Source organism: Stegodyphus dumicola, chromosome 2, assembly GCF_044657685.1.
Source record: "Stegodyphus dumicola isolate Sdum_Otavi_A_Nest chromosome 2, ASM4465768v1".
In the NCBI taxonomy this organism is placed as follows: domain Eukaryota; kingdom Metazoa; phylum Arthropoda; class Arachnida; order Araneae; family Eresidae; genus Stegodyphus; species Stegodyphus dumicola.
Window position 1 is genome coordinate 150,129,355 of NC_140769.1, and position 27,432 is coordinate 150,156,786.

General features: G+C 33.7%; 1 protein-coding gene across 2 annotated transcripts in view; it reads left to right on the forward strand.

The window, feature by feature from the left end:
- LOC118205698 (sodium-dependent phosphate transport protein 3-like) overlaps positions 1-21,949 on the forward strand; it is a 100,402-nt gene extending 78,453 nt beyond the window's left edge. For both annotated transcript variants that reach the window (XM_085811256.1, XM_085811257.1), the window contains exons 7-11: positions 3,450-3,599; positions 5,074-5,206; positions 8,815-8,970; positions 16,944-17,029; positions 21,574-21,949. In XM_085811256.1, coding sequence (XP_085667382.1) covers positions 3,450-3,599; positions 5,074-5,206; positions 8,815-8,970; positions 16,944-17,029; positions 21,574-21,777 — 729 coding nt within the window. In that variant the 3' untranslated portion in view covers positions 21,778-21,949. The remainder of the gene's footprint in view (positions 1-3,449; positions 3,600-5,073; positions 5,207-8,814; positions 8,971-16,943; positions 17,030-21,573) is intronic.
- Positions 21,950-27,432: the final 5,483 nt, after the last annotated feature.

Consider the following 27,432-nt stretch of genomic DNA (forward strand, 5'->3'; position numbering starts at 1 on the left):
CATGTCGTTTTAAATTATCATATGTCTTCATATGTTTCTCTAAATCCTTTTTACATGAAAAATAGCAATTTGAGTACGATATTGAAAAAGTTGTTTTTAAGAATTTCTTTATGCACGTGATGCAAAACAATTGCTATTTTTTCATGAGTGCAGACATAGATGCAATTAGTGTAGGAAAAAGGTAAAATTAGTATAGTCAGTGTCTCTAAAACATGAAAAAATAATAGTGTGAGCAGTGTAAATTCATTTGAAGTACTGACATATTACATATACTAAATATCAGAAGATGTAAGAAATATTTTGGTATACGTGGATGAAACACTGAACGTGGATGTAAAATTAGAAATGAAAATTATCAACACACTTAAAGGTAATCAGGATTTAAAACTAAACATGACGTTAGAAACTTTGAAGACCATAAAACTATATGAGAAAGAAATACATTTAGATATAAATGGTACTAAACTGTAAAGTTGTGATTGGAAATTTCTGAGTAAAACCTGTAGATGATCTATTATGATCGGAGAATAAAACAAGTATTTAAAAAATTGTAAGGAAATATTTGAATATGGAGTAAATGAAAACAATCCATATCGTTAAAATGAATGAAATTGGATAAAATGTTGGAATTACGAGTGATGAGACAGAAATAGAAACATTATAATAAATAAGTTAAACTAGAATTAAGAAATATAAACACAGAAGGGAAATCATGAACGTAAGAAAAGCAATTAACAGTTATAGACTTAAGTTTTTAAAATAATATTCGGTAATGTAAGGAAGATATTGTTGAACATGTGAAAGATATTAGAAAATCTGTAGAAAATTTAGTAAAAGAACTAAGATTACGAAAAATAAACGTTTCTTTTTAAATAGAATTTCAAACCACTAAGTTAAAGTGTGTATAGAATACTAGAATGGTTTAAAAAAAGTAAATGAAGTTAAAATTCAGAATATATTGAGCATTATAACGTTAAAAAAAGTGTGAAATTGCATCTAAAATTAAGTAATGTAACAAATAAACAGCATGTGCGGGAACATTTGTGAAATATAACATATAAGTTAAAAATCAGGGTATGCTGAAATTTATGAAAGGTATGAAAAAATAGTATGTTGAAATTAAATAAAATATTACAAATTAGAAACGTTAAGTATTAAAAAAATATGACAGTAAATGAATATGTTATTATGAACAGAAAGCATACGAAATAAGTTAAATTTTCATGAAAAACTAGAAAGAATAAAAGTATCAGAATAAAATTGAGTAATAAAAACAAATTATCTTGTAGTTTCATTTTCATGACATGATGAACTATCATTAAAGGAAAGTCTTTTTTATATTTGTTTCTTTTACATTGTTTTCAGAGTCGCGCGTTGTATAATTTTAACACCAGACTCAAAAATATATTTCGAAAACATATAATTCACTTTTTCATCCATAGTGGGCAGCATCGCCATATCATCAAAATTAAGATGCAGAAAATATTTCCCGTTGCCAATTTTTAAAAAACTAACTTAAAATGAAAAACAGGAGGTCTACAACTCAATCAGCAATCTAAAAACAACTCACCTCAACTCGAGACCACGCCCCTAGTGTGATGTCATGGAAGACGTTGTGCTTGGCCCCGCCCTCTGTGTGACGTCATTGGCCACGCCCTCAGCCTCAAAATTACACAAATTTAGCTTTGTGTAATTTTGAAAATAAATATCATTTTATTTTATTTATACCTTCATCATATAAAAATAATAAAATTAAAGTGCCTGAAATAATGAATGTAATAGTTTTATTTTCAAACTTTTGCATAACACGTCTCGGCCCAAAGCTGTATCTCATTTCGATCGCCCTGGACTTCTTTGAAAATAAAGGTTTGGTTTGGTTTCTTTAATTATGGTAAAGCATTCTCGGGCTACCTGCCTAAAGGAAGGAATGTCTTCGGGAAGCACTTTTTAAGGAAAAACTGGCTCTTATACACGTTGCACATTTGATAAAAGGGGAATGGCAGTCTGTCTCTGAATAGCTCAATTGGTTAAGTTCCTGGTCCTTAAAGTTCCTGGTCAAACTTGGTTAAATTGAAGATCTTGAAGTCTCTGGTCAAGCTTGGGTTTCGACTATGCTTGAATTCTTGATAGTACAATGATCAGTGTCACCGTTTGTCACACAGAAAACCAGAATTCGAAGGTTCGAATCCCTTCGAACGGGCTGGTTGCATGAGCGTTCTCGTGGTTTTTCCTAAGTGTAATGTGTATACGAGCAAGTTTCCTTAGAAAGTCCTCCACGAAGATATCCCTCTCCTTAGACAAATAGCCCTTGAGTACTTTGCCATAAAACCAAACCAAACCAGAACTAACCAGAATTCCATTCACCACTGAAGAAACCGTTTTCCTTTCCCTCCCTTTCCCTGCAGTTCCAAACATGTCTGTATTAAATACATAAATATTACTGACACACTTTATTTCATTTCTCTTTTTTTAGAAATTGAAGCTTTATGGCAGAGTTGCACTCAGTAACTCCATTATTCTCATTTTACCAGCCGTATTTCTTTCATCCATTCCTATATGTCACTGCCTGGTAAATCTTGCAATATCTCCAATAGTTGTGTCTAATAACGGCAGAACAAAAAAAAAAAAAAAAAAAAAAAAAAAAAACCTTAACTATGTGACTGTTACTAACTTTATTTTCTAAATTTTCCAATATTTTCTGACGAAAGATTTTAATTTACTAAAATGTCACGATCGACTTGAATTTTTTAAATTAAAATGTAGTTTTTGAAAATCTGAAAAGAGAGTAAAAAATTTGTTTTGTGAAATTTACTTTCAAAATATTAGTCTATTTATGTAAAATGAATGTTTTTAATATGTTATAATGTTGATTCTCACACTATTTCGAGTTTCTAAGTAGCAATGCATTGAAATTAGAGTAAATGGAAAGAAAGTGATTTTTAAGTGTAAAACGAACAAAATTATGGTATTTGTATTCAAAAACTTGAAGTAATAATACTTAAAACCAGAAATAAATTATATTCAAAAACCAGTAGTACCTTACATCTTAAAGAAGATGAGGTGTTGAATGCTAACATAAGCTGAAAACCAAATTTTTGCGTCAAATAAATGCCCTAACACTAGATGTAAAGAAAATGTTTTTAATAAAATACTAATTAAATTAAAATGCTAATTAAATTAAAATTAAAAATACTATAAGGTATTTCTCCCGCCTTCCTAGCTTGCCTTGGTGGTGTAGTGGTTCTGCACGCTGGGCCGGTGTTCCAGAGGTCCGTGGTTCGATTCCCGGCGAAGGCATTTGCTCATTTTTCATCTCTCCGGCTTTTCCAATTAACCTAATGTCTCTATAGTACCATTCCAGAGAATACACGAACGAAAATCATGAGAGCCTTAACTACTTAAATTAGATTACGTTATTTCAATTTGTTTAGCTCATTTTTTTGTTTCAGATACTAAGGATACCTTGGAAAGAAATGGCTCTTTCAGTTCCTTTGTGGGCATTGGCAATTGGATTTTTCGGTCAGTTCTGGTTACTAGGATTCTTTTCTACAGTGCACGCTCTGTACATGGGAACCGTGCTGCAGTTACCCATAGCTAAGGTATCTCTTTTTATTTTAAAATATACGTGTTTTAGAAAAGACATTTTATAATATGACAATAAAAAACAAAATAAAAAAATGTACTTTTCCATTGACATATTTTAGTGTAATTGTCTCAGGTTTATCATGAATTCCATATCAAAACATGTTTCTCTAGAGTATCGGAATGAAAGGCATTCGAAATAGGAAAGTTACATCGCCAGAAAATATTTATTATACGAGCGTTTCTGTAATGAGTGTTGCAATGTTTGATTGATAGCTGGTGATGTTATTGTAACATGAAACTAGTTTATAGTTTTGTAACATGCAAGATTCTCATACTGTGAAATATTAAATCCGAAATTGCTCTAATCTTGCAACTTTTCATTTTTTGATTAGCGAACAATTTTACTCAGCTTATAGATATATAGAGTATTTCATCACCGTTTAAAGAACCTCAAAGCATGTATTTTTGTCAGAATAAGGAAATACGAAAACCAAAATTGCAATCCGTAACCTTTAAATCACAATTTAACATCTTGAAAAGTTTCTCATAAAAGTAACAGAAAAGTTTCTCATAAAAGTCTCATAAAAGTAAATAGTCTTTTAATAACTTTTCTTGATTCTGGTATTACAGAATTCTTTTTTTCTCTGTGTTTTTTTTTCCTTCACAGTGTATATGCTATTAATTTTTATTTATGGTAATCTTGTACTTCGATAGGATTTAATGTGAAACGAAAGATCATTGGCTATGCATATGATTTATTTTTAAGATGCAGCAATTCACTTTTTAACGGATGACTTAACATTCCTTATATATTCTGAATTACATTTTACGTACTATTGAACTAATACTATCATAGCTATTAGACCATAAATTTTCCTTCTTGTGTTTTCTGTAGACATGCTGATGAACGGGGAGGGTAACTTAATATCATGCCGCAATACATATATTTAAACAAAGTCTAATTAATCAGTAAAACGGTTAATATGCGTCCGAATAATCGGTAATAGAGTATAAAACTTTATATTTAGAATTTACTATGTAAAATGGTGAAGTGATATGATAATAGAAAAATTTCGATAATTTTTTTTATCGTAAATTAACTCACATGGGGATTTGAGCACTTATTTAAGAAATAAAATATTTAATTTTTTCGAGACGTAACTATGAATTAATTTCACTGCATTGTTAACGCATGATGCTTTCAACAGGTATTTCAGTCAAGCGCAAGTTTCTGCTCAGATGCGAAATCAGAGACCTGAAATAATAATTACTTGAAAGATAATTCATTTGACGTACTTAAAAAAATTATGAAAAATAGTCGGAACTAAACAGAATTGACTGTTCTACAGTGTGGGATGTTATAAAAATAAAGAGCATATGACATTTAAAATCTGTCAGGCATTTTAAAGAAATCTTTCTACATTTATTAATAGATATCTCTTATTTATTAAGATAAACATGTTTACTATCTGTTTCCTTTACAAAAAGAATGGTGTTTTATCCTGTCTACCTCATCTCCTGAGAGCTTTTGCCACTTGTATTGCCAGTTATCCCGTTGATATTTTACTAAAAAAAGAACTGGTCAGCGTTGGATTCGTCCGAAAAGGAGCTACAATAATAAGTAAGTATTGCATGTGAAACAATTCAAGCTCTACTGAAAATTTCTTTAATATTTTCATCTCAGCTGCATAAAATCTGGCAAATTTGAATCACTATAATTCTCATTGTATTTCGTTGGACTGTAAAGCATTTTTATGATTTAATGATTTGATCAATAAAATATACTACTGATAACAATTTTAATTAAAGCAACCGGCTCATAATTTAATGTCAGACGAAAAAAGACGTGAAATTTTAATTAAAGCAAAACCTTGCAGAAAACGTACATTTCTTATCATAAGCTTGACATTAGTGGCATCAATAGCTATCCAAATCGCGGATCTCCAATTGCAGCCTGTTAATACATCTTGCATCGTATAACTGGAAAAGAATGAAAGAATAAGCCCGTGTGGCGTTGAAATTCGAAATGAGAACTGCTTTCTTAAATTTACTAAATGCGACTCTTTAAGAATAGATACAGTTAATCAATGATGTTTCAAAGAATTGAAAATGTTTGAAAACGCGTTCCGAATTAAACTGAAATTTCAGAAATCTCATATTGAGTAACAGCTTAAATTCATTTCTGTGGAATAAATTTAGCTTTTTAAAATTAAATCCAAGTACAATGATACCAGTCAAGGCTATTGTTCAGTAGTGATCTGTGGATCTTTAAGATTCAACCCATAGGTCACCAAAGTTGAGTGGTGGAGTAAATTTAAACAAAAGTATAAATTAAAATTGAATCGAAGCACAATAATATCTGTTAAGACTGTTGGTCATCGATGATCTACAGCTTGATGGTCAATGGAGGCGAACAAATAAGTCGCTGGAGTAAATTTATTTTAAGATAAAAATATTAAAATGAAGGACAACGGTACCTTTCAGTATTTCACTTCTCTTCGAATTAACAAATCTGTGACCGAAGTGATGCAGTAAATTAACATATATTTTAAAATTAAAACGAAATCACAGCACGCTTATAACCCGTGAAACCATGGGTGATTACATTGGGGCTAGTGCAGTAAATTTAGATATACAGGGTGTTTATAAAGTCCCGGACCCATTTTGATGTTTAATAACTCATAAAATAATAAAGATAGATTAAAATTAATAACATAAATGCTTAGATAGACTCAAAAAGTTTCATGACCCTTGTCAATAAACTTCTACGTGTGCCTCTTTCGTCGCACGGAGAATAGCAAGTCGATATTCAATTTCACGTCAGGTACCGGCAAGCATGTCGGCATCCACAGAGGCTATTGCGGTTGTAATTCTGGCTTTTAGGTCATCCATGTTCGACACTCTCCTCCTTTAAACGTTATCCTTTACAAATCCCCAAAGGAAAAAGTCCATAACATTGCAATAGTTGCCAAAAACAAAAGAGAGAAAAATGCAATTATTAAGCAGACGATATTTAGAAAAGTATAGATATTTAGACTGGAAAATGAAATTATCTGAAATTAACCACACGCGCAGACGATATTTACAAACGTAAAGATATTCAAACCTGAAAAAGAAAATATATAAGTCATTCCATAAATAAATGCCATAAGTTTGTTTATATCTTCATTATTTTAAGAGTTATTAAACATCAAAATAGGTCCGGGACTTTATAAACACCCTGTATAAACAAATTCGAACTAAACTGAAACACTGATGTTCGTCAAGCCGTTTGATTGATTCAGTCAGTACCCTTTAAAGTCATCTATGACTTGCGGGTTTAGGGTCACTTGGGACCAACTCATAAATTAGTGATTTAGTGAAACAATGTAGTAAGTTTATATAAATATCTAAAATAGATGCTGATCGATGCGATTCATGGGTGTTGGTTATTTGTGACGACAGGTTGAGAATCATTTGGGGATTCAACGCACAGGCCACCATTATGAGGTAGAGCAATAAATTTGGTTAGATAATAAAATTAAATCGAAGCTCGCCAAAAGTGCACATCAATGCAAGTAACCGATGAGTTACAGACTTTACGCCTTTATGGTAGATGTTTACAAACATAAGCCCTCATGTGCTGTCACCCATTTACATAGTATGCCTTGTTTGGCAACATGACAGTATCAAATCTTCAGATACGTTTTCTCTAGAAGAAAGAATTGTGTACATAAGAGATCATTTGCGTCGGTGAAAGAAACACAAACACATTAACAGATCTATGATACGTAATAAAATGCATGACATATCAGTAGAAAGAAAGTAAAATATGCAGATTCAAGTCTGGGTTAGAAAACAATGACCAGAATAGTAGTGAAAACAGTTGGTAGGTAATTTGAAAATATTTTTAATCCAGTGAGGAAAAAACATTTTATCACGTAAGCAGCCACAGAAAATGTAACTAAACATTTGCTGAAGCTACGTGGGTAAATGACACGTAACCTGTTTAAAAGTTAGTTTCCATTTAGGAATAGAGGTGCAAGTCATGAGACTCCCTGACAAGTTCACGTAAGAGTTCATAAAGTAACTGAAACATAGACTTTACATAAGTTACAAAATAATTCCTGAAAATACTATGTTTCTGAGAGAACAAATTCATTATTCACAAAATCTATTGATGAGAGTTCCTGTGAAAATTAAGAGAACCAATTTATGCAAATTATTTGCGATTTATGCAAAAGTCTAGGCAAGATACTAGCTCAAACAGGAGATGCATAACTTATAATTGCACGGTTAATAGTCAAGTAGATTAGCCGTTTTTGCGTTAAATTTAAATTAGATCCACATCCCAGAAATGGGCATAACTTGCGAATTTTCATTTTTGTCTTTCGAACTTCATTGCTAAATGTGTATAGTTCCTAGAGGAGTTCTTGATCGAGCATAACTTCTAGGTATCTCGCATAAGTGGCATTTCTTTACATGTTTTCTTGCCTGTCTACGATGAATAGTTGAGATTTATAGCCTTTTATTAGGATTCTGCACTTTGTACACCAGGTTCTGATGCTGGAGTTTTTTTATTGCTAAATTTGGTGTTGGATCATTTTGTGTTCATGGAAAATATATCACTTAGATCACGAAGAAAAGATATAGTAAAGGTCTTAATATGGAACCTTGTAGCACCTCAGCTGCGATCTTCTTGGTTGTGGAGAAGACTTGATCATGAGTATAATTTCTCTATTTATGCCAATAGTCACAAGCTTGTAAGAGGTGTATTATGCCAGATGTGACTTACGTTCTTTTATTTTTAAAAATGAGCTACCCAATATGGTACAATGCAGTAGCACTTTATAGTTAAAAAGTTATACGGATAACATTGGTACCAGGCAAACTGTTCTTCATTAGTAGCATACAGGCTGACGATCAGTGTCTAGTGACCTAAGGGTTGATAATCGTTGTTCGTATTTAATAAAGTTAGATATATAATATTAATAAATATGGATATGTATGGGGTAATGCAGTGAATTTAGGTAGATTTTTGTGATGCAGTAAATTTAGGTAGATTTTTAAATTAAAATGAATGTGAAGCTCACCACTGCCTGACAATACTCTTCAGAATTGATCTTTTCATTTTACAGTTTAACTAACAGTTAATTTATTGAGCTTACTTAAATGATGAAAGAATTTAATGGAATAATTAATTTATGTTGTGTATATGTAATTTAATTAATCTCGCATCTCCATTTGCAGATACAGTTGTATCTTGTGGAGCTTTCTTGGGCATCACTATCGTCGGGCGCAACGTCACAGCAACTACCCTTCTGTTTATTCTAGGTGGAGTTCTTGGAGAATTCGTTACTTTCGGGGTTTGCATGGCCTGCATAGATATAGCACCTTCACTTTCAGGTAAAGTTCCAGTTCCCACGAATTCGCTTATTTTGTATTTGAAGTATGTTTTAATCAGAAATGGTGTTATTTGTTACATTCTATTACGAAATACAACATATTTATATTACAAAGGAAGCTAACAGGTTATTTATTTGCTCGTAACTTAGTGCAGTCTCTGTCGTCTTACTCAGAAAAGTCGATTCGATTCTGTCAACTCAAGAACAACCGCAATATTGTAACCATTTGTATGCTATTTGTCCGCCGTATGCCGCTAAACAGCGGCTACCCGAGACAATATGACAGCTACAAAGTTTTTAAAGATATTCTTCAGTACCTGACACTTTCACATTATTAACTGATCCTTTCAGCTTATTTAAATTACGTGATTGAAATAGCGGTACATTAGATTTACTGTTTTGTCATGTCTCATTGTTCCTTTGGATTTACGCTCGTTTGCAAACTAAGGCACGATTCGGAACACTTTTTTAACTTCTATGAACTATCCTGAAAATTCTGAGCGGTTTGCAGTGATGCATTGGAGCTTTGAATTGGTTAAAAGATATCCAATGTCACTGCACATCTGTAAGTGGTTTGCTCAGAAGATACTGCCCAAGACTACGCCTTTATTGCTCTGATTTGTGTTTGCCTAATAATTCACTCTCATTTCAAAACGCTCACGGGTACACTGTATGGCCGTCTGCTACAGGCAGCAGAAAATGGTTTGAGTAATTTGTCTCCAGTTGTTTTCAAGATCTAGTTTCGAAGTTCTTGTCGAGATGTGGACGCCACTGATAGTTAACAGAAGTTAGTATAGATTCTTAGATCGGCTTTAGCTTATGCAACTTTACTATCAACAAGTTTTGATGGAGTATGCCCTGTGACAGATTATTTTTGCTATCATCTTTAAATTCCTTGACTTTTCACCCCACTGTGTGAGTTCCGACTTTTTACCTCCACTATGTGAGAGAGGATAGATTTTGTTTCCTTTAAAATTGATGTTACTTAAAATAGCTACCCTTTTTCTGTGGTTAAATATTTCTCTTTCTTTAGCACACTTCTGACGATACTATTCTGAAGAAGGCTTACTGTGATTTTTTTCACAAACCTCTCAAAGAAATTGAATGATCACCCCTATCGGACCTTATGTAACATAAAAAAAATCAGATAGTCCTTTGCCTTTTCCATCTGAGAAACAAGAACAATATTCACCAACAGAAGTCATGTTTTTTATTTGACCTGCACCGACGTTTACAAACAGTTACTTGTATTTTTTATTACTTGTATTACTTGTTAAATTATTACCATACTTTTACAAAGTCGTACCAAAATATTTTAAATCTTTGCTTTACATTTGCGCATTTTTCCGAATGTATAACATTGATGTAAGCCTGTGAATTCATAGAAATGTCTGCATGAAAACTTCATTTTAAGCAAAGAGATTTCATCAGCTTTGATGTAATAAATTAATTAGCATTTAATTCTTCAAATTATTCTCTGAATGATTGTTCAAAAATATTTATGCTGATAAGAAGATAAAAACAAGTCATTATTAGATACTAAAAATTGCTGAATAGAATATATTATTATTACAAAATTTTGTCTTATTCAACTAACGAAAATCTCTTGAAAACTTTGAATTTAGAGGAAGTACAAGGAGGTCAGATCTGTTTCCGATAATCTGTAGTTTTGATGAGATGAACTTCTGTCATAACAGATATTTCTCTTTTTATCAAAGCCAGATTCTGCTTGAATTCCTGGTGTTATTGATTTGTAGCTGTTATTTATTTTAATACTTAAAATCTTGGTCTTCATTATAATTCAGATCACAACGAAGTCAATTCGTGTTTAAGGTTTCCATCTAACATAATAATATTTTGAAAAATCCATTATTGGGAAAGTTCCATATTTTTTATTGGATATTGGGAAAGATTTTTGCATGGATAAAATTAATCCATAAGTGTAACTAATTTTTGAAAGTTTTATAATTTATTACTGAGTCCGAATCTAAATTTTATTGAACTTAGAGATGATTATTACAAGAATGATCAGCATATTATAAAAGTGTTCTTAAAAACAAGAAAATGAAAATAATGCACGGTTAAGCCCACTGTTTAAATTACATTCTAAGAACACATGTTTTCAGAACTCGCGTACTAAATATTGAATCAATGAATATATAAAATATTTAACCAAAATTAAAGGCACTGAAAAGAATTCCTAGTGATAATCTTCAGAAAAGTAATCATAAATATTTAATTTATATTGGTAATAAATGCATGAAAATACTGATAAGCTTAGTTAACAGAAAAGTCTCACTTAAATATTTACATATAAATTAATATGCTGCCATTTAGGAGAAGTATATTGGAAAGTATTTTAGAAGTACAAAGAGATGAAGTTTGTTAGATGTAGAGAAATATGAATATTTTCATCGAAATGAATTTAAAATGCTTAACAGAAGAGGTGATTCACTTCCAATGATTTTATTACTGCTAGTGTGCATAACAATATAGCAATCATTTTGACCTAACAAGATTAAGGAAAGTTCTCTTGGGCTTTCATCTTCGAGGAAGAATGTCACTGGAATAACAGTTTTTCTGATGGTCACAAGCAAAATAAGTATTACTTATTACTTGAACTGTTCTGCAGATCATCATGGAAGAGGAAACAGAAAACAAAGTAAATTAGTTTAAAATGCTAGCTTTGAAGTCTTGGTTTAGTCTGCAAAATAGACTAATGCGCTAAGTATGAATGTAAGGTAAATCCGGCTCGATTTCGCAGTCCTAACTTTGCAGTCTCAGCCCATTACCTATGCATTCAAGCTATGCAGTCCAATACTTAATACGTTCAAGGAGTGCAGTCCAGTACTAGTACCTATACGCAGTCTCAGTTCAGAACCTATGCATTCACCAGTACGTATTCGCAGTCTCGTACCAGTAACTATTCGCAGTATCAGTCGAATACCTATGCATTTAAGCAACATTAGTTATATCAGCTTATTTCATTTCTTGACTAAAAATATTCGTTTCTGAAACAATAAAAGCACGATAAGATTAGTCAATGCTAAGTGCTTTGAATCTTCAGAAGCCAAAGTGGTGTACTCGGTGCTTGCGTGTTTAAGAGGGAAGACAGTTGAAAGCTTATTTCATTTCTTGACTAAAAATATTCGTTTCTGAAACAATAAAAGCACGGTAAGATTAGTCAATGCTAAGTGCTTTGAATCTTCAGAAGCCAAAGTGGTGTACTCGGTGCTTGCGTGTTTAAGAGGGAAGACAGTTAAAAGCTTATTTCATTTCTTGGCTAAAAATATTCGTTTCTCAAACAATAAAAGCACGATAAGATTAGTCAATGCTAAGTGCTTTGAATCTTCAGAAGCCAAAGTGGTGTACTCGGTGCTTGTGTGTTTAAGAGGGAAGAAAGTTAAAAGTTGGAGTCAGCGTATGTTTAGTATTTTTTTGTTACCAAACGAATTACTAGTGTGTCTTTGCAACAATAGATGGCGCTGCTGCCTGATGATTCAATTCTGGTTGCTATGGTAACGAACTTTCAATTCATAACTTACACTGGTGTGCAAAAACTAAGGACGAAGTCGAAAAATTAGCATATCAGCTGAACGAAGGGACAGAGCGGACAGAAAGACCAATCAGGAGATTAAGTAAGGTGATGTACGGTAGCACATGCGCAGATATGCAGGTAGACGTAATGGGGGAGTGTCTGAGTAGTATGAAGCATGTTGTCGGTGTAAGATCGGTATTTCTGGCAAAGAGATTGCACGCCGTATAGCAGTTAAAATCACACCGAGTTGCTGCCTCAGCGAGAAATGGCGAATAATCAATCTGTTAGACGACATCTGGATGCTTTTACTCGAGGTCGACTCATTGGGAAGTTGGAGAAAGGCCGCAGTGTGACAAGTGTGGCTGCAGAGTTCGGAATTGCTCACAGCATCGTTTCACGACTTTGGAGACAATTTCAAACTACAGGAACAGCTATTCGGGGGTTTAGTAGTGGTCGTCCACGAGGAACCACACCCGCAGATGACCGGTATATTGCCTTACAGGCCAGAAGAAACAGGCGGCAGACAGCGGGAGAAATCGCTAGACACACGACACAGGCGACTGGACGACCGATATCGCGTTTTACCGTGGCCAGAAGACTGCACGGTGGTGGTCTGTTTGCACGACGCCCTGTACGGTGTGTACCTCTAACGCCTGCCCATCGGAGAAGGCGTTCTCTGTGGTGCCGGGAACACCGGAATTGGAGAGACACTGAATGAGGACGAGTACTCTTTACAGATGAGAGCAGATTCAGTCTGAGTAGCGATTCTCATCGCATACTCATCTGGAGAGAGCGGGGAAGCCGCAATCATCCCTGCAACATCATTGAAAGGGACAGGTATGGAGGTGGCGGTGTTCTCGTTTGGGGAGGCATCATGCTTGGTAGTCGTACAGACCATAGAGCTGTAATGTACTAGAGAGAGAAACGGCAACCCTGAAGGGGAACAGGAATGCGAACCACGTGACATTTGGAACATTTCCCAAATCGTATTTCCCGCGGATCTTTCTTGCCATTACAGTTCTATGGAGAATTTGTGAGAAGCAAGTGTTTTGCGTGTAAGCGCATTGTTTCGGACTTCAAAAATGATACTTTCGTGCTCCGCATATGGATGTAATTCCAGATATGTGAAAGATGGAGGAGTAACATTTCACAACTGAGCTTTTTCTAATGTTTTAAAACCTAATTTTATAAAATGTAGAGGTTTTTTTTATCCACTCTACTTGCCTTTTTCTAATAAAAAATAGATTTTCTAATTTTATATAATATATGCATACTTGAAATAACATTTAAATAAAAGTATTTTAATAAAAGTATTTAATATGTATGTTTCTAATAACTGTTTTCTGAAAAAAATGTTAAAATTTTAGTAATACAATATAATTTTAATTAGTCTAGTATTCTGCTTTGGCGACATTTTTTATACGCCAACAGACTGCTTTGAATGCGTTTGTTTATATATTCTTTGTATGCGTTTGCTCATGCGGACATGTGCGAAGTAGTAATGTATGTATTTAATACTTGGTAATGTTGATGTAACACTGTGTAAGAACTGCATAAAATTATGTTTTTTTTTGGAGGGGGACATGAATGACTTTATTTTATCCCCTTTTCTTGCATCCAAATATAACAAATTTGTTTACCTTCAGTCACGTATTTTCTTTCTTATATCATGTTTCTGGCATTTATTCAAATATTAAGAATTTGTTAAGTATTAAGAAAATAGCAATTATATAGCAGTTAAATTTCAAAACTTTAATAGTTTTAAGTTTCGTTTTAAAAATAATGAACATTATTTAAATTTTACCTTCTAAAATTATTTAAAATAAGTGCGACTACATTGTGCAACGTGCATAATATATATATATATTTGCTAGTAAAAGGAAGTCTTAATTTACCACGTTTTAGTTTCATAATTTAATTATTTACTCTCTCTCTTCCTTTTAACTTAGATCTGCTATATTGACATTCATTTTTAGTTCATTTTATTTAATATCTTTCTCACATTGTTTTGCCTACTCTGTAGTTCTCTGTAATACACCGTATTAACATTAAATTTCCTTTTCGTATTAACATTAAATTTCCTTTTCGTATTAATATTAAATTTCCTTTTCGTATTAATATTAAATTTTCTTTTTTGTACTATTTTCTGTTTTCACTCATTCTTCTTATGTTATCTATTTTTTTATTTTTTATTCTGTCCTAAATACTAAAAATGCCTTCTTTTTTATTTATTTATTTTACTTATTTATTTTTTAGTTTGCTATTAGTTTATTATTTATTATTTAGTTTATTATTTAGTTATTAGTTTATTATTTAGTTTGTTCTCTCCAGTTTTTTTTATTTTATTTTAAATTTTGTAGACGCCGATGGACATATTGCAAAATATTATTCTACAGCATGAAAATTATTTAAATTTTAAAAATTAAAATTTAAAATAAAGTTAAATTTTAAAATAAAGTCCAATTTTAGGGAAATTATTAATTTTGGCTGGTGTTTATCGATCTAACCTCTTCTGCAAATTCAACGGCAGCTTCTGCGAAATGACGTCTTTCCAAGTTCGCATTTCGAACTGAGAGAAAAGAGAGGAAAAAAATCGCCAGCCATGGCGATAGTACGCCAAAGTCTGGATTCAGTTCCATTTCATGCCCAAACACCTGCAGCTCATTCCTGTGCCACTTTTTCACACGGTTTTGAATGGCGATGCTCCGTCTAGTATATAACAGGTCTATGGTACAGACCTTCACATCTTCGACGCAGGTTCAGTCAACGGGACCCGTTATTGTAACGAGATTCTTCTTCCATATGTGCGTCTTTTTAGAGGCGCTATGGGTCCGCAGTTCCTTTTCATGGACGACAATGCACCATGTCATCGCACAGTAGCTGCCGAACAGCTCTTAGAGAGTGAGGATATGGAACGTATGGATTGGCCGGCACGATCTCCGGATCTCAATCCCATCGAGCATGTATGGGATTTTCTTAGGCAGACGCTTGGCAGCTCGTACCTTACCACCAGTAACGATTCCGGAGCTTCGAATGGCGCTGGAAGACGAATGGGCAGCAATGACTCAACAACTCATCGACACCCTCATTCTCAGCATGGGCAGACGCTGTGAAAACTGCCTAGCAGTCAGGAGAGATCATATCCCCTATTAAAGACCGGATGTTTCTTGCTGGACACCCATCACAGGGATGTTTCGGCCTTCAGTCGCATTGCGCTCCATGCTACTTTTTCAATAAAGCTTCTTTTTATCCCTCTGCTTTCTCTTTTAGTAAGTGTTGCTTACATTACTCATGTCCTTACGTATTGGGGATCTTAAGGTATTAAATGTGTTGATTTGGAAAGCTTTTGTACAAAGTTATATTGAAAAAACCGTCTCGTCCTTAATTTTTGCACACCAGTGTATGTGATTTGTATTCTATTCCTTTTTGTTTTTTAATTGCTACGGTGCTAAGAGTGACGTGTGCTGTGTCGTCACGGAGACGGCATTTCTTTTTTTTAAAAGTGTTATGTAAAATAAACAAGTGATATTACAGTCCGCTAACCCTTTTTTTTTTTTTTTTTTTTTTTTTTTTGTGAACATATTCTTAACAGCGTAGTTTACGAAAGACAATTTTTTTCTGCTGCACTGGCATCTAGAAATGATACGTATTCAGGAGAAAATAGTACTGTGTACATGCAAGCAAAATTTATGAACCAGAACAGCTATTTATTCTAAAATTAATTTACTAATTTAATATATGTAATCATTGGTTGGCGAACTGCATGTTGCTTTCTGTTTCTGAAGATCTTTTTATTAAAACCGTCTGTCATAGATGACAGCGTATGCACTTTTTTCTCTCAGTCATACGACGAGACTGTACATTTCCTTTGCATATGTGTTTATGTTGATTCAAGTATTTTTTTTTTTAGATTAACTCGTATTTCTTATTTTTGTTAGCTTACCAAAAAGAATTGCTTACTATTATGAGTTAATTGTTGTGGAATAATATCTGATCTTTATGAGATTTAAAGTATCTGTAATATTTACATGTATAATTAGGTGTAGATATCGAAATGCTATTTTTTTAAACAGGGAATATCATTTCATCTTCGCACAGCTAGTTAAACTCAACAAAGCTAAATAAAAATCATTGACAAACTGAACTAAGATTAAATTTTAAGATGATTTCGGTATTTTTAATCTAAAATGTAAGAGGATTCGGAGGGAATGATTAACATAAATGTTGTAATTATTCATTTAGTTTTTATTAGATCCGGAATGAAAGTGAAGATTTTCAAGTATATGCATTTAAAGAATTCGTAGCTTGTATTTTCAGACTGACATTATTGTCTTGTTTATTTTCAAAACTTTAGTATATATTTTTTTCTTTTTGAATATATATTTATCTGTGTAATTATAAGAAAAATTTGTTTTATTCAATTACTTATTTTTTAGGTACCGTCAGCGGGATCATTAATATTGTTGGGGTATTTCCTTTCTTTATGATACCAGCATTAGTCGGATATATGACAAATTATGAGGTACGATTCATCTTTTCTGCTTATTTTATTTGCATTATATTTTACACTATGTACACTGGTGTCCAAAATTACTTTACATAACACAAAAGCACATATTTCTAAAACTACCTGTTCAATAAAATTTAACGGATTTATTTAAATAATTTAATAATTATATTTATTCAATAATAAATTTAAATAATTAAATTTATTTAAATCACAACACATAAGTACAAACTGGAAAATTGAATATGAATGTATATAACAAAAAATTAATTATTTCGTAAGGTCTTTTTCCCTGCTTACCGCGTGCCTTCGTGGTGTAACTGCAAAACATATCCGGCTAGCATCGGAGGGTATAGAGTTCGAATCCCGGCTAGGGCATTACTCATTTTTCATGTTTCCAGCTTCGATAAACATACTGACTAAACAATATTATGAAATAAGTGTGAAAGTATATGAGACAGTGAAATTTTAAGAAAATTGTGTACTTCAAAAGCAACTGCGGACAGTTGAAATTACTAAGGAATGTGATTTTCTGCCACCGGTAGGCTCTTTAAATCGCTGAAATACGTTGGAAACATTTCGATGCTTTTTAATTCATATCGCTGATACAAAAAGATCTTATAGTGGATTTTTCAGTAGTTATACTATTTGTGCTCAAATAAGGTGATCTGTTGGGCCAATTTATTCATTCATTTCCTCCAACTTCTAGAAACTTTGGAAAACGGATGACTGGACTTTGTAAAACGATTCAAGAAGAGTGGGCGAAAATTGACATAATGGTGTTAAGATAAAGTTAGCTTTATAGAAAATTCGGCAGTGAAAAATCAAGGCTATTAGAAGGAAGAAAATCGCTACAAGAAATACGCCATTTATGCATGAAAATTAACTATCAAAATCGTATCCGAAAAGTGCTGGATACCCTCTGTGTCACAAAAAAAAAAAGCATTAAGTCGAGAAATGGCAAATCTTAAATTGAAAATTTAAAACAGACCAGACCTTTTAGGATTCGAAAAATAATCTGTATATAATACAGAATTAAATTCATATAGATTATTTTACTGAGAAATAATTTTACATAAAGAAAAATTGCGTGCTTCCTTATTATAGCGGTCTTGAGGTTTAATCACTAAGCAACCGAGATATCTCGCCCAAATCTCGCTACATGTTCTTGCATAAACATCATGCATTTTTTGAAAGGATTTCTAATTAGCATTGGTTTTCTGAAAATATCTTTTGCTTGTTTTGTGAATATGCTGTTAACAGTCTTTAGTTTACCAAATAAAGAGCTGGATGACGTATCATTTTTTCAAGAAAGAGGTCATTAACCTGACAAACGAGTATGCAAAAATGACCACAACATGAAACTGTCTTTTAATAACGAAACCATTTCGAGGTTCAGTGTTAAAAGTGTAAAATACAGAAGAGCCTCCGTATTGCATATTAGTTCAATAGTTCCAGAATATCGTTTGTCACTGTTATTAGATTTATGTATTCTTGGGCAGAGGAGATGATGTCCATCAAATGGTGTGATAAACAGCTTAATATGTGATGTGATGTGATGTGAGGATCCCAGCCCGACACTCCTGGCAGACTTACATCGCCCTATGGCCTTTTTTCAGGCTGCGTCAGACCAAGCCAGAAACAACAACAGCTCCAACAAAACAATATCAAAATAGTTACTAAAAGGCAACCAAGGAAAATAATACAAGTACATTCGAAAATATATACTATAATAATCTTTTCTTACTTTTCGAATTAACAGCTTAATATGTGTGAAAATACTGCAACTAATTGAAGCAATTACATGCGGGAAGTGTATTCCGCACATCTGATGCAAAGATTCAATGGACAAATAGGTGGTCCTCATAAAATGTTTGAAACTGATAAAAGTTTGTCTGTCTAAAAAAAGAACAACAACGCAGAGTACTCCCAGAACATTGGATTTTTGGAGGAGTATGCCGAGAAGATGGCGAGTGCTTTATCGTTCAAATTTCGAATGCTGGTACACTTATGAAGAAAATTATTCAACATTTGCAAGATCAATCAACGATCTATTCAGACTGTTGGAAGACATGTAAAATGGAGCAGCTTGAAGAAGCTGGTCACAGTCACATTTTTATAAACCATAAGTACAGTTTCGTAGACCGAATTATGAGTGATCACACTTAAAATGTGGAAAGATTGTGGGTTTTAGCCAAGTGACTCGGTATCACCTCGTAAAGTAGCTTTCGGAATTTTTATGGTAAAAAATGACGTTTTTGATGAATTGTTGAAAGCAGTTTCGGAAATAACGATTATTAGAAATATTCTTGGGAAACAATATGTGAATATTTATTGTTATTATTATATATTTTGTCTTTTATTTATGCATTCGCGCTTCGTGACCTTGATGAAATCACAGCTGGGATCTTGGCGTAATTCTAAGGTCGCCAAATAAGGTCGGAGGCCGTTATAATAACGAAGTACCATGGAAGTTAATCATGGAAAAGATTTAAAAACTTGCTTTGGTTTTATATTTCCCTAATGATTAAACTACTAATTAAGACACAATAACACGCCGAATAAATACTGATTCAGAAGTCAAACAACAAAAATCAGCGTTAATTCTTAAAATTTTCACAGGACTAGTTTCGATGGTTTTACCGAACCATCATCTTCAGCTGCAAAACCGCAAATGAACAAGATAGGAAATAATGTTTAGATAAGATAAGAAAGCCTGGACAAGAATAAGCAAGTGGCGCCATCTGTTGGCGAAACCAGAACTAAAACATAATTTCTTTAAAAGCCGAAGGCAAATTTGGATTGGAATTAGGATCGTTAACTAGAACAGAAAGATTTTTATGAATGTGAAATGCCTCTAGAAAATCCAGTTCTCCAATGGAAGATGTTTTTTGAATAATTTTGGCAGCAGAAAAATTGAAAGTGTGATTTTCGGACCAACAATGTTGAGCAACAGAAGACTTCTGTGTTTCCTTTTTTCTAACATATGCCTCATGTTCTTTGACGCGAAATTTTAAGGCTCTCTTAGTTTGGCCAATGTTTAGTTTGGCACTGGCAAGGAATCCTATAAATACCCCAGGAATTCATATCCGGAATGGGGTCCTTGAGTATAGAAGTTGGAATTTTATTGATGGGAGAGTAAACAACCCGAAAGTTAAATTTCTGCAAAATATGTGCAACTTTATAGCTAATTGATGGAAAGAAGGGAATGACAACAGAATTTTTATAATCTCCTAAAATAAGAGTGTGGCTTTTAGTGTGTTGAGATGAGAATTTTTTAACTGCTTGATTAATAATGTTGGGTGAAAAGCCCCTGTCAATAGCTATTGCTTTTAAATAATTATTATGAATCAAAATTGTTTGAAACTTTAAACTTCCCGGCATGGTTCCGCTACGTAGACGATACTTTTACCCTGTTTGAAGGTAATAAAGATGATTTAAATAGAGTTCTTTCAACAATGAATTCTATTGATCCTGCTATTCAGTTCACTTTTGAACTTGAGACTTGCAATTCTCTTCCGTTTCTCGACATTCTGGTCACACGTAACACATCCAACTTCAATATTACAGTTTACCGTAAACCTTCATCGGTTTGCCTTCCACCACACTTTAAATCATCTCATCCGACTAAACAAAAGTTAGCTTCATTTTATTCCTATGTTTTCCGTGCTCTTCAAGTTTGCTCCTCCAAACTAGCCCTTGATGAAGAACTAAATTATTTAAAAGCAATAGCTATTGACAGGGGCTTTTCACCCAACATTATTAATCAAGCAGTTAAAAAATTCTCATCTCAACACACTAAAAGCCACACTCTTATTTTAGGAGATTATAAAAATTCTGTTGTCATTCCCTTCTTTCCATCAATTAGCTATAAAGTTGCACATATTTTGCAGAAATTTAACTTTCGGGTTGTTTATTCTCCCATCAATAAAATTCCAACTTCTATACTCAAGGACCCCATTCCGGATATGAATTCCTGGGGTATTTATAGGATTCCTTGCCAGTGCCAAACTAAACATTGGCCAAACTAAGAGAGCCTTAAAATTTCGCGTCAAAGAACATGAGGCATATGTTAGAAAAAAGGAAACACAGAAGTCTTCTGTTGCTCAACATTGTTGGTCCGAAAATCACACTTTCAATTTTTCTGCTGCCAAAATTATTCAAAAAACATCTTCCATTGGAGAACTGGATTTTCTAGAGGCATTTCACATTCATAAAAATCTTTCTGTTCTAGTTAACGATCCTAATTCCAATCCAAATTTGCCTTCGGCTTTTAAAGAAATTATGTTTTAGTTCTGGTTTCGCCAACAGATGGCGCCACTTGCTTATTCTTCTCCAGGCTTTCTTATCTTATCTAAACATTATTTCCTATCTTGTTCATTTGCGGTTTTGCAGCTGAAGATGATGGTTCGGTAAAACCATCGAAACTAGTCCTGTGAAAATTTTGTGAATTAACGCTGATTTTTGTTGTTTGACTTCTGAATCAGATTAAACTACTATTTCATTTGTTTTTCATTTTCAGTTGTTAATTATAACTAATTTATGCTTTATCTTTACAGAATTCCAACGAACAGTGGAAAAAAGTTTTCTACATGACGATATCTATCGTTTCTGTGTCAACTTTGCTTTTTGTTATTTTTGGTGACCTGAAGCCACAGTCATGGGGTATAGCTCCACAGTCCGAAAATAAACGCAAGAAGAAAGAGGATGTTGCCGAATCCGATGACCTGACAGAATCGAAGCATTTCCTTCACTCGATATAAATGTTACATTTTACATATTTTTTCCGTTTGTTTTAGACTTTGGCCAGAGCCTCTATTTTAACTATTTGATTATTCTAAACATAGTTGTTGTTGACACATTTATGTATATATTTCGAAGGATTTTCTATATTTATTTTTTAAATAAATTCTGAATAGATTTTTTACATCGGAATGATAGTTCCATTTTGGTCTCATTTAAGCTTTCGTAAATGTTCGTTTCACGAGACATTAACTTCCTGGTATAGGATTGTTAACATTATTTTTAATCAATAATACAATATTTGACTGTTACATTGTTTGTTATCAGTAACACAATATTCATGATTCAGTCATGCAATGGTGTTTGCACTGGAATTCCTTCTGAACATTGTTATAAAACAGCTTTTTCATGGAACTCTCATCTATTAGAAAACACACAATGTGAAATAATGATATTATAGTATTGTGATGTTTAGAATACTCGGATAAAAATGATACATAGTGCCACTATTTCGAGATAAATATAATATAAATCACTGTCACTCTCACTGCATTGTAATATATCACATTTCATGATGGTACAGTTTTATATTAGTTTTTATAGATCAATGTATAGATTGCCTTTCAAAAATTAAGCTTGCTGAGATAGATTTAGCATAACACACTGATTGAAAGACTCATTGACAATGCAATTCAGTGTAGTTACATGGGTATAATAATATAATTAAAGAAAATATTTATTAGTTAACTGATCACTTTATAATATCAGATTATGTCGCATAGCAAAGAGCAATAACTTCCAGTCATATAAAAGAAGAGCAAATTGCAGCTATTAAAGAATATTTAAAGCAGCAGATATATCTCCTCCAAAACGTTATCTTGAAGGCTATGACCTAGACTTTTTGCCTCCTGGTGCAGCATCTGCGGCACCTATATTCTGCCCCCATTACCTCCTTCAATTTTAAAATCTACCGCTCATTGCAGTTATACCAGTTGCACCAGCTGTACTGAAGCCATTCGAATAGACTGGCTGCCCCATGCAAAGCAGTATGCACTGGCAATACAGAGCACACTGGATGCTACGTGCAAGGCATAAAGAAAGGACTCAATGATCTAATCACTGTACTCAACCATCGTTGCAACAACCTTTATGAATACGTGCAGGTAGGTGTGGTATCGTTAAGAAAATCTGGCTTCTGCCATCGGCTGCTACGCTAAACGGTGCTGTTAAAATTGCTTATTTTAAATTTGATATTTTAAATGCATTTTAACATGATTCTAAGACAAATCTTGTTTTAACCACAGAGAATACACTGGATCATTGCATAACGTTTCCGTTGCATGTCGACACTAGTTTAATTTTGTACCGGACATTAGCTCTCAAAGGAACAGAATTCAGGGTGCTAGACCAAACATTACTACTCTTTGTTATGCGCCTTTGCTCAGTGTTTTAGCAAATATCGCCTTTCCTATTATTTTGATAGCCACTGCTCGGAAAGTCGGTGCGATTATTCAACAATGACGTTTAGGCAGAAATGCATTTGTCATCAGAGGATGTAGCTCTTTGACAATTTGAACCTGATTATTTGGATAATTGTCCCATTCATCTGGATTTATTTCCGTCAAAAAATGACAAAATCACCCACAGCAAGAAAATAAAAAGTTGTGGATTGAACGAAGGTGTTGAGCAAATTACACTTTTCGTTGTTTCCAGAACCTTTGGTTTTTCAGATATGTTTTGTCAGTTTGAATGCTAAGGCTAAAAAGTAAAATTAAACTGGTGATATCATGCGACTTGGACAGAAATTTAATAATGGTCCAATGTATTCTTTACAAATGAATCAAAATTTGCCCTAAAATTTGGCAATGTTTAAAGCTACAGAAGGAAAAAGTATTCACAACTAGTTGAATAAAATCGTTGAATATTATGTTTACAACTGTTCTACCTCAAGCCTATCTTAATGCGTCAACATTCAGAATCTTCCGATGCATTTTTTGAGTCACAAGAAAGCTAATCTAAACCAAATACACCGTTAATATTCTGTGAGAAATTTTCTTTGGATTCAGACTCATGGGCTCAAATGAGTCATTTTCAGTCCACTCCAAATTTCCTTATTGTCTGGGGAGCTAATCACTTGTAGCGCAACATTTGATATTTATGTATCCTATCGGCAACAAAGCAAATTTCGCCCAAAATTGCCCGAGAGCTTTTCTCTGTAAGAATTTGCATCACAATATCTGATTTTTCACCCACATATGACGTGAGATACTCGTTCCGATGACTACTGAACGGCGCTGCATGTTATTTTCTGGTATACACAGCTATCGTATGACCCCTTTTCAGCCAGTCTTGCGTTCAGCTTTATATAGAAAGTATCAGAAGTTCCAAACCTTTTTTTTTTGGTTCGATAAAGAATTTAAAACAAAACCATTTTGCGCATGTTTAAAAATAAAATCCGCCGAAAGTATTATGTTTTAATAAAAGTTTTCTAAGTAAAGTTTTCGAGCCTTATCCCCCAACTACAATTCTTTTACACTGATGTGCAAAATTCAGGACGAGGCAGAGAAATTAGCATAAAAGCGGAACAAGGCAATAGAGCAGACCGAAAGATCGAGTTTCTATTACCATGTGATTCGGCCAACAAGCAATCTAGGAGATATCATCAGGATGACTTAATCTGGGGTGGCATCATTGGGAAGCTGGAAGAAGGTCGAAGTATGACATGTGTAGCAGAGGAGTTAGGTATCGCACAAAGTATCGTTTCTCGAGCTTAAAGAGCATTTGAGACAACAAAAACAGCTGTTCGAGAGTTCAGCAGTAGTCGTCCACGAGTAACAAGGCCGACGGACAACCGGTATATTGTTCTACTGGCGAGAAGAGACCGGCAGCAGACAAGTGAACGTCCGATATCACGTTTTAACGCGACCAAGGAGACTGCATCAATGTGGTCTATATTTACGACAACCAATACGGTGTGTGTAAGTAACACCTGATCATCGGAAACGCCGGTTTCTGTGGTGCCGGGAACACAAATGGAGAAGAGTGGAGGCCATGTCATCCTGAAATGCAATCACTGTTGTGCGAGATGGTCATATATATAGGAGTTCAAAGTTAAATTTCAAAGGTCTGCGCTCAGGCATGAGCCATGAAGGCTTCTCTTTTGTGGCTGTCTTTTTATGGAGGTGTTACTATACTGGATGAAGTTACCTCCATTTTTGAAATAATCTTTCATTAGATGGAGTAGGATGAATGAGCATTTTACTTTCCTGAATGCTTTTAAAACTCCTGGCCAACCACAGCAGGTAAAATGCATTCTGCAAGTCTAAGCAAAGGACTGTGGACAGGAGTTTAGTTATCTTTGTTCTTTTTAACAGTTTTTTTAGAAGGTGGAATATGTGCAAGGTGGAATAACTTGGACGAAAGCCGAAATAATTCGAGCTAATAGTGTATGCCTTATGATTATAATAGTTTACTCTTGTTCTAACGTTTTCAACTGGTTTGCATATTGGTGTAGAGGATAATGGGACGATAAGCTTTCGGGTTGGAAGGATCTCTGTTCCTCTATGCGAAAAGCACTATTTGGCTGACTTTTAGACAATCTGGAAATGTAGAAAATTGTAAGCATTTGTTGAAGAATTTTTTGAAGAATGATGGAAAAGCTTTGTGCATCAGTTTGATGATTCTATTATCGATCGGTCTGCACTTGATGCCTTTCTTTCGTTTAAGTTGCCATATTTACCTTAATCTGTTTCCTTTTTTACAATACTCCTGGTATTGTTAATGGCATTTACCCACTTTCGGAGGCATAATCGACGAGGATGATATTCCATAGTTTGTTATCCCCTGGTTTAGAAGTAAACTTTTGGCACACAGAGTCAGTATCAGAAAGTATTCGCAGTGTGGCGGAGCGGCATTTTCTAGCAAAATGCCGCTCCGCTAAAAAACATTGACAGCAGCTATTCTCTGCAATTATATAACTTATTACAGGTATTCCTAAATTTTGGGAATAGTAGACCTGATATTAAAAAAATGTAAACTGAAGTTGTTAAGTTTTGATAAACTGGTTATTGATCATTGGTCATGATGAACACTCAAGCTCCTGCGCTGACAAGAATGCCTTTATTTATTCGTGATAATTCCTTTTCCATAGGAATAAATGCTGCTTAAAATTATTAAAGCGCAACGTGCTGTTTAGAGCTTCAAGCTGGCATTTACCATGTCTAGTTGTGAAAAACCTGTCCTTACTCTATAGAGTTATTAGGATTTTTGGAAGCCGTAGAGATGAAAAATTAGCAACCGCCTTCGCTGGGAATCGAACCACGGACCTCTGGAATACCGGCCCAGCGTGCTACCGTTACACCACGAAGGCACGCTAGGGAAGTGGGAGAAATACCTTATAACTCTCTTAGATTTTTTAATTTTTGATAGTATCATAATTACTTAGGTTACGAATTAACTCAAACTGAAATTTGTCCACTGACAAAAAGAAGTTATGTACAGTCCTTAAGATAAAGATGACCAGCGTTTCGGGCTTGAATTGTGCAAGTATCTGGTTTCAAACTGTGGTAAACTCTAAAACCCTAAATTGCGCAATTGAAACACCAGAGTTATTTTGTTTTAGTTAGTGCTTCTGGTATTAGCTTAGGTGTTTATCATCAAAAGCGTGTAATTGTCCCCAATTATCTAAATCGTGGTCAATTACTGTCACAGAAGCTCAAAAGATCAAGAACCGGGTTAGAAATTTTCTATCTTATTTGAACCGAACTCACGATTGTGTTTTACTAACAAACTATGGGGTATTAAGGATTAAGCAGAGGAGGACCTTCTTTTTAAAAGTTTATAATCTTTTTCTACGTAGTCTTGATGAATATTTAGATACTTCAAGGAAAACAAATTCCCTTATATTCCCCAAGCATTTTAGCCTTGGGACCCACATTCGTATATACAGTACACGCCACTTAATGTGACCAAGTTTGTCCACAGCTATTTTGAAAACAGTATAATAACAAATTAAACAATGATAAAAATATCCTTCAAAACGGCAATGCACTTTAATTAATTTAGTATAAATATAACTAGAAATATACAAACACTTACATTTACAGCATTTTAATTAGAAAAAAATGTAGTTGCTAGGAAATTGCCTGCAAGTGTCACGCAAAAGTCAATTTAAGAATTCTTCATAATGTTTTTGAAATTATGTGACAGATAATGTTCCTTTTATCTTAATACTCAGAAAGTATTTCTCATCACAGTATTCGTAGGGAGTTCACAAATTTCATCTTCATCTCCTTCAGAAGATTTATCACATGATATGTTTGAATTTGTTTAAAAAAGCAGCTGATAATATCTTCTTCTGTCATTAGTATCACAACTTGAATTTTTTTACTAGTATCCGGCCATGCGTTAAATTTCTTACAATTCATGTTAATTGGTATGTTACTTTTTATTCTTCAACTTTCTGTAATTCATCATATCGATAGGAAAGCAATTGCTGCTAAAATCTTCTAGAATTAAATTAGTCGTTACGGTGTACTAACTTCTGATTAATTCCGTAGTGCTGCCATCTATTGACTGAGACTTAACAATTAAATGAATTTATTTTTCTTCTATTCCAAAACATTTTCAACAAAATTGTACAGTTTTGAAACCTCTAAAAGGTTGAAATAATAGCG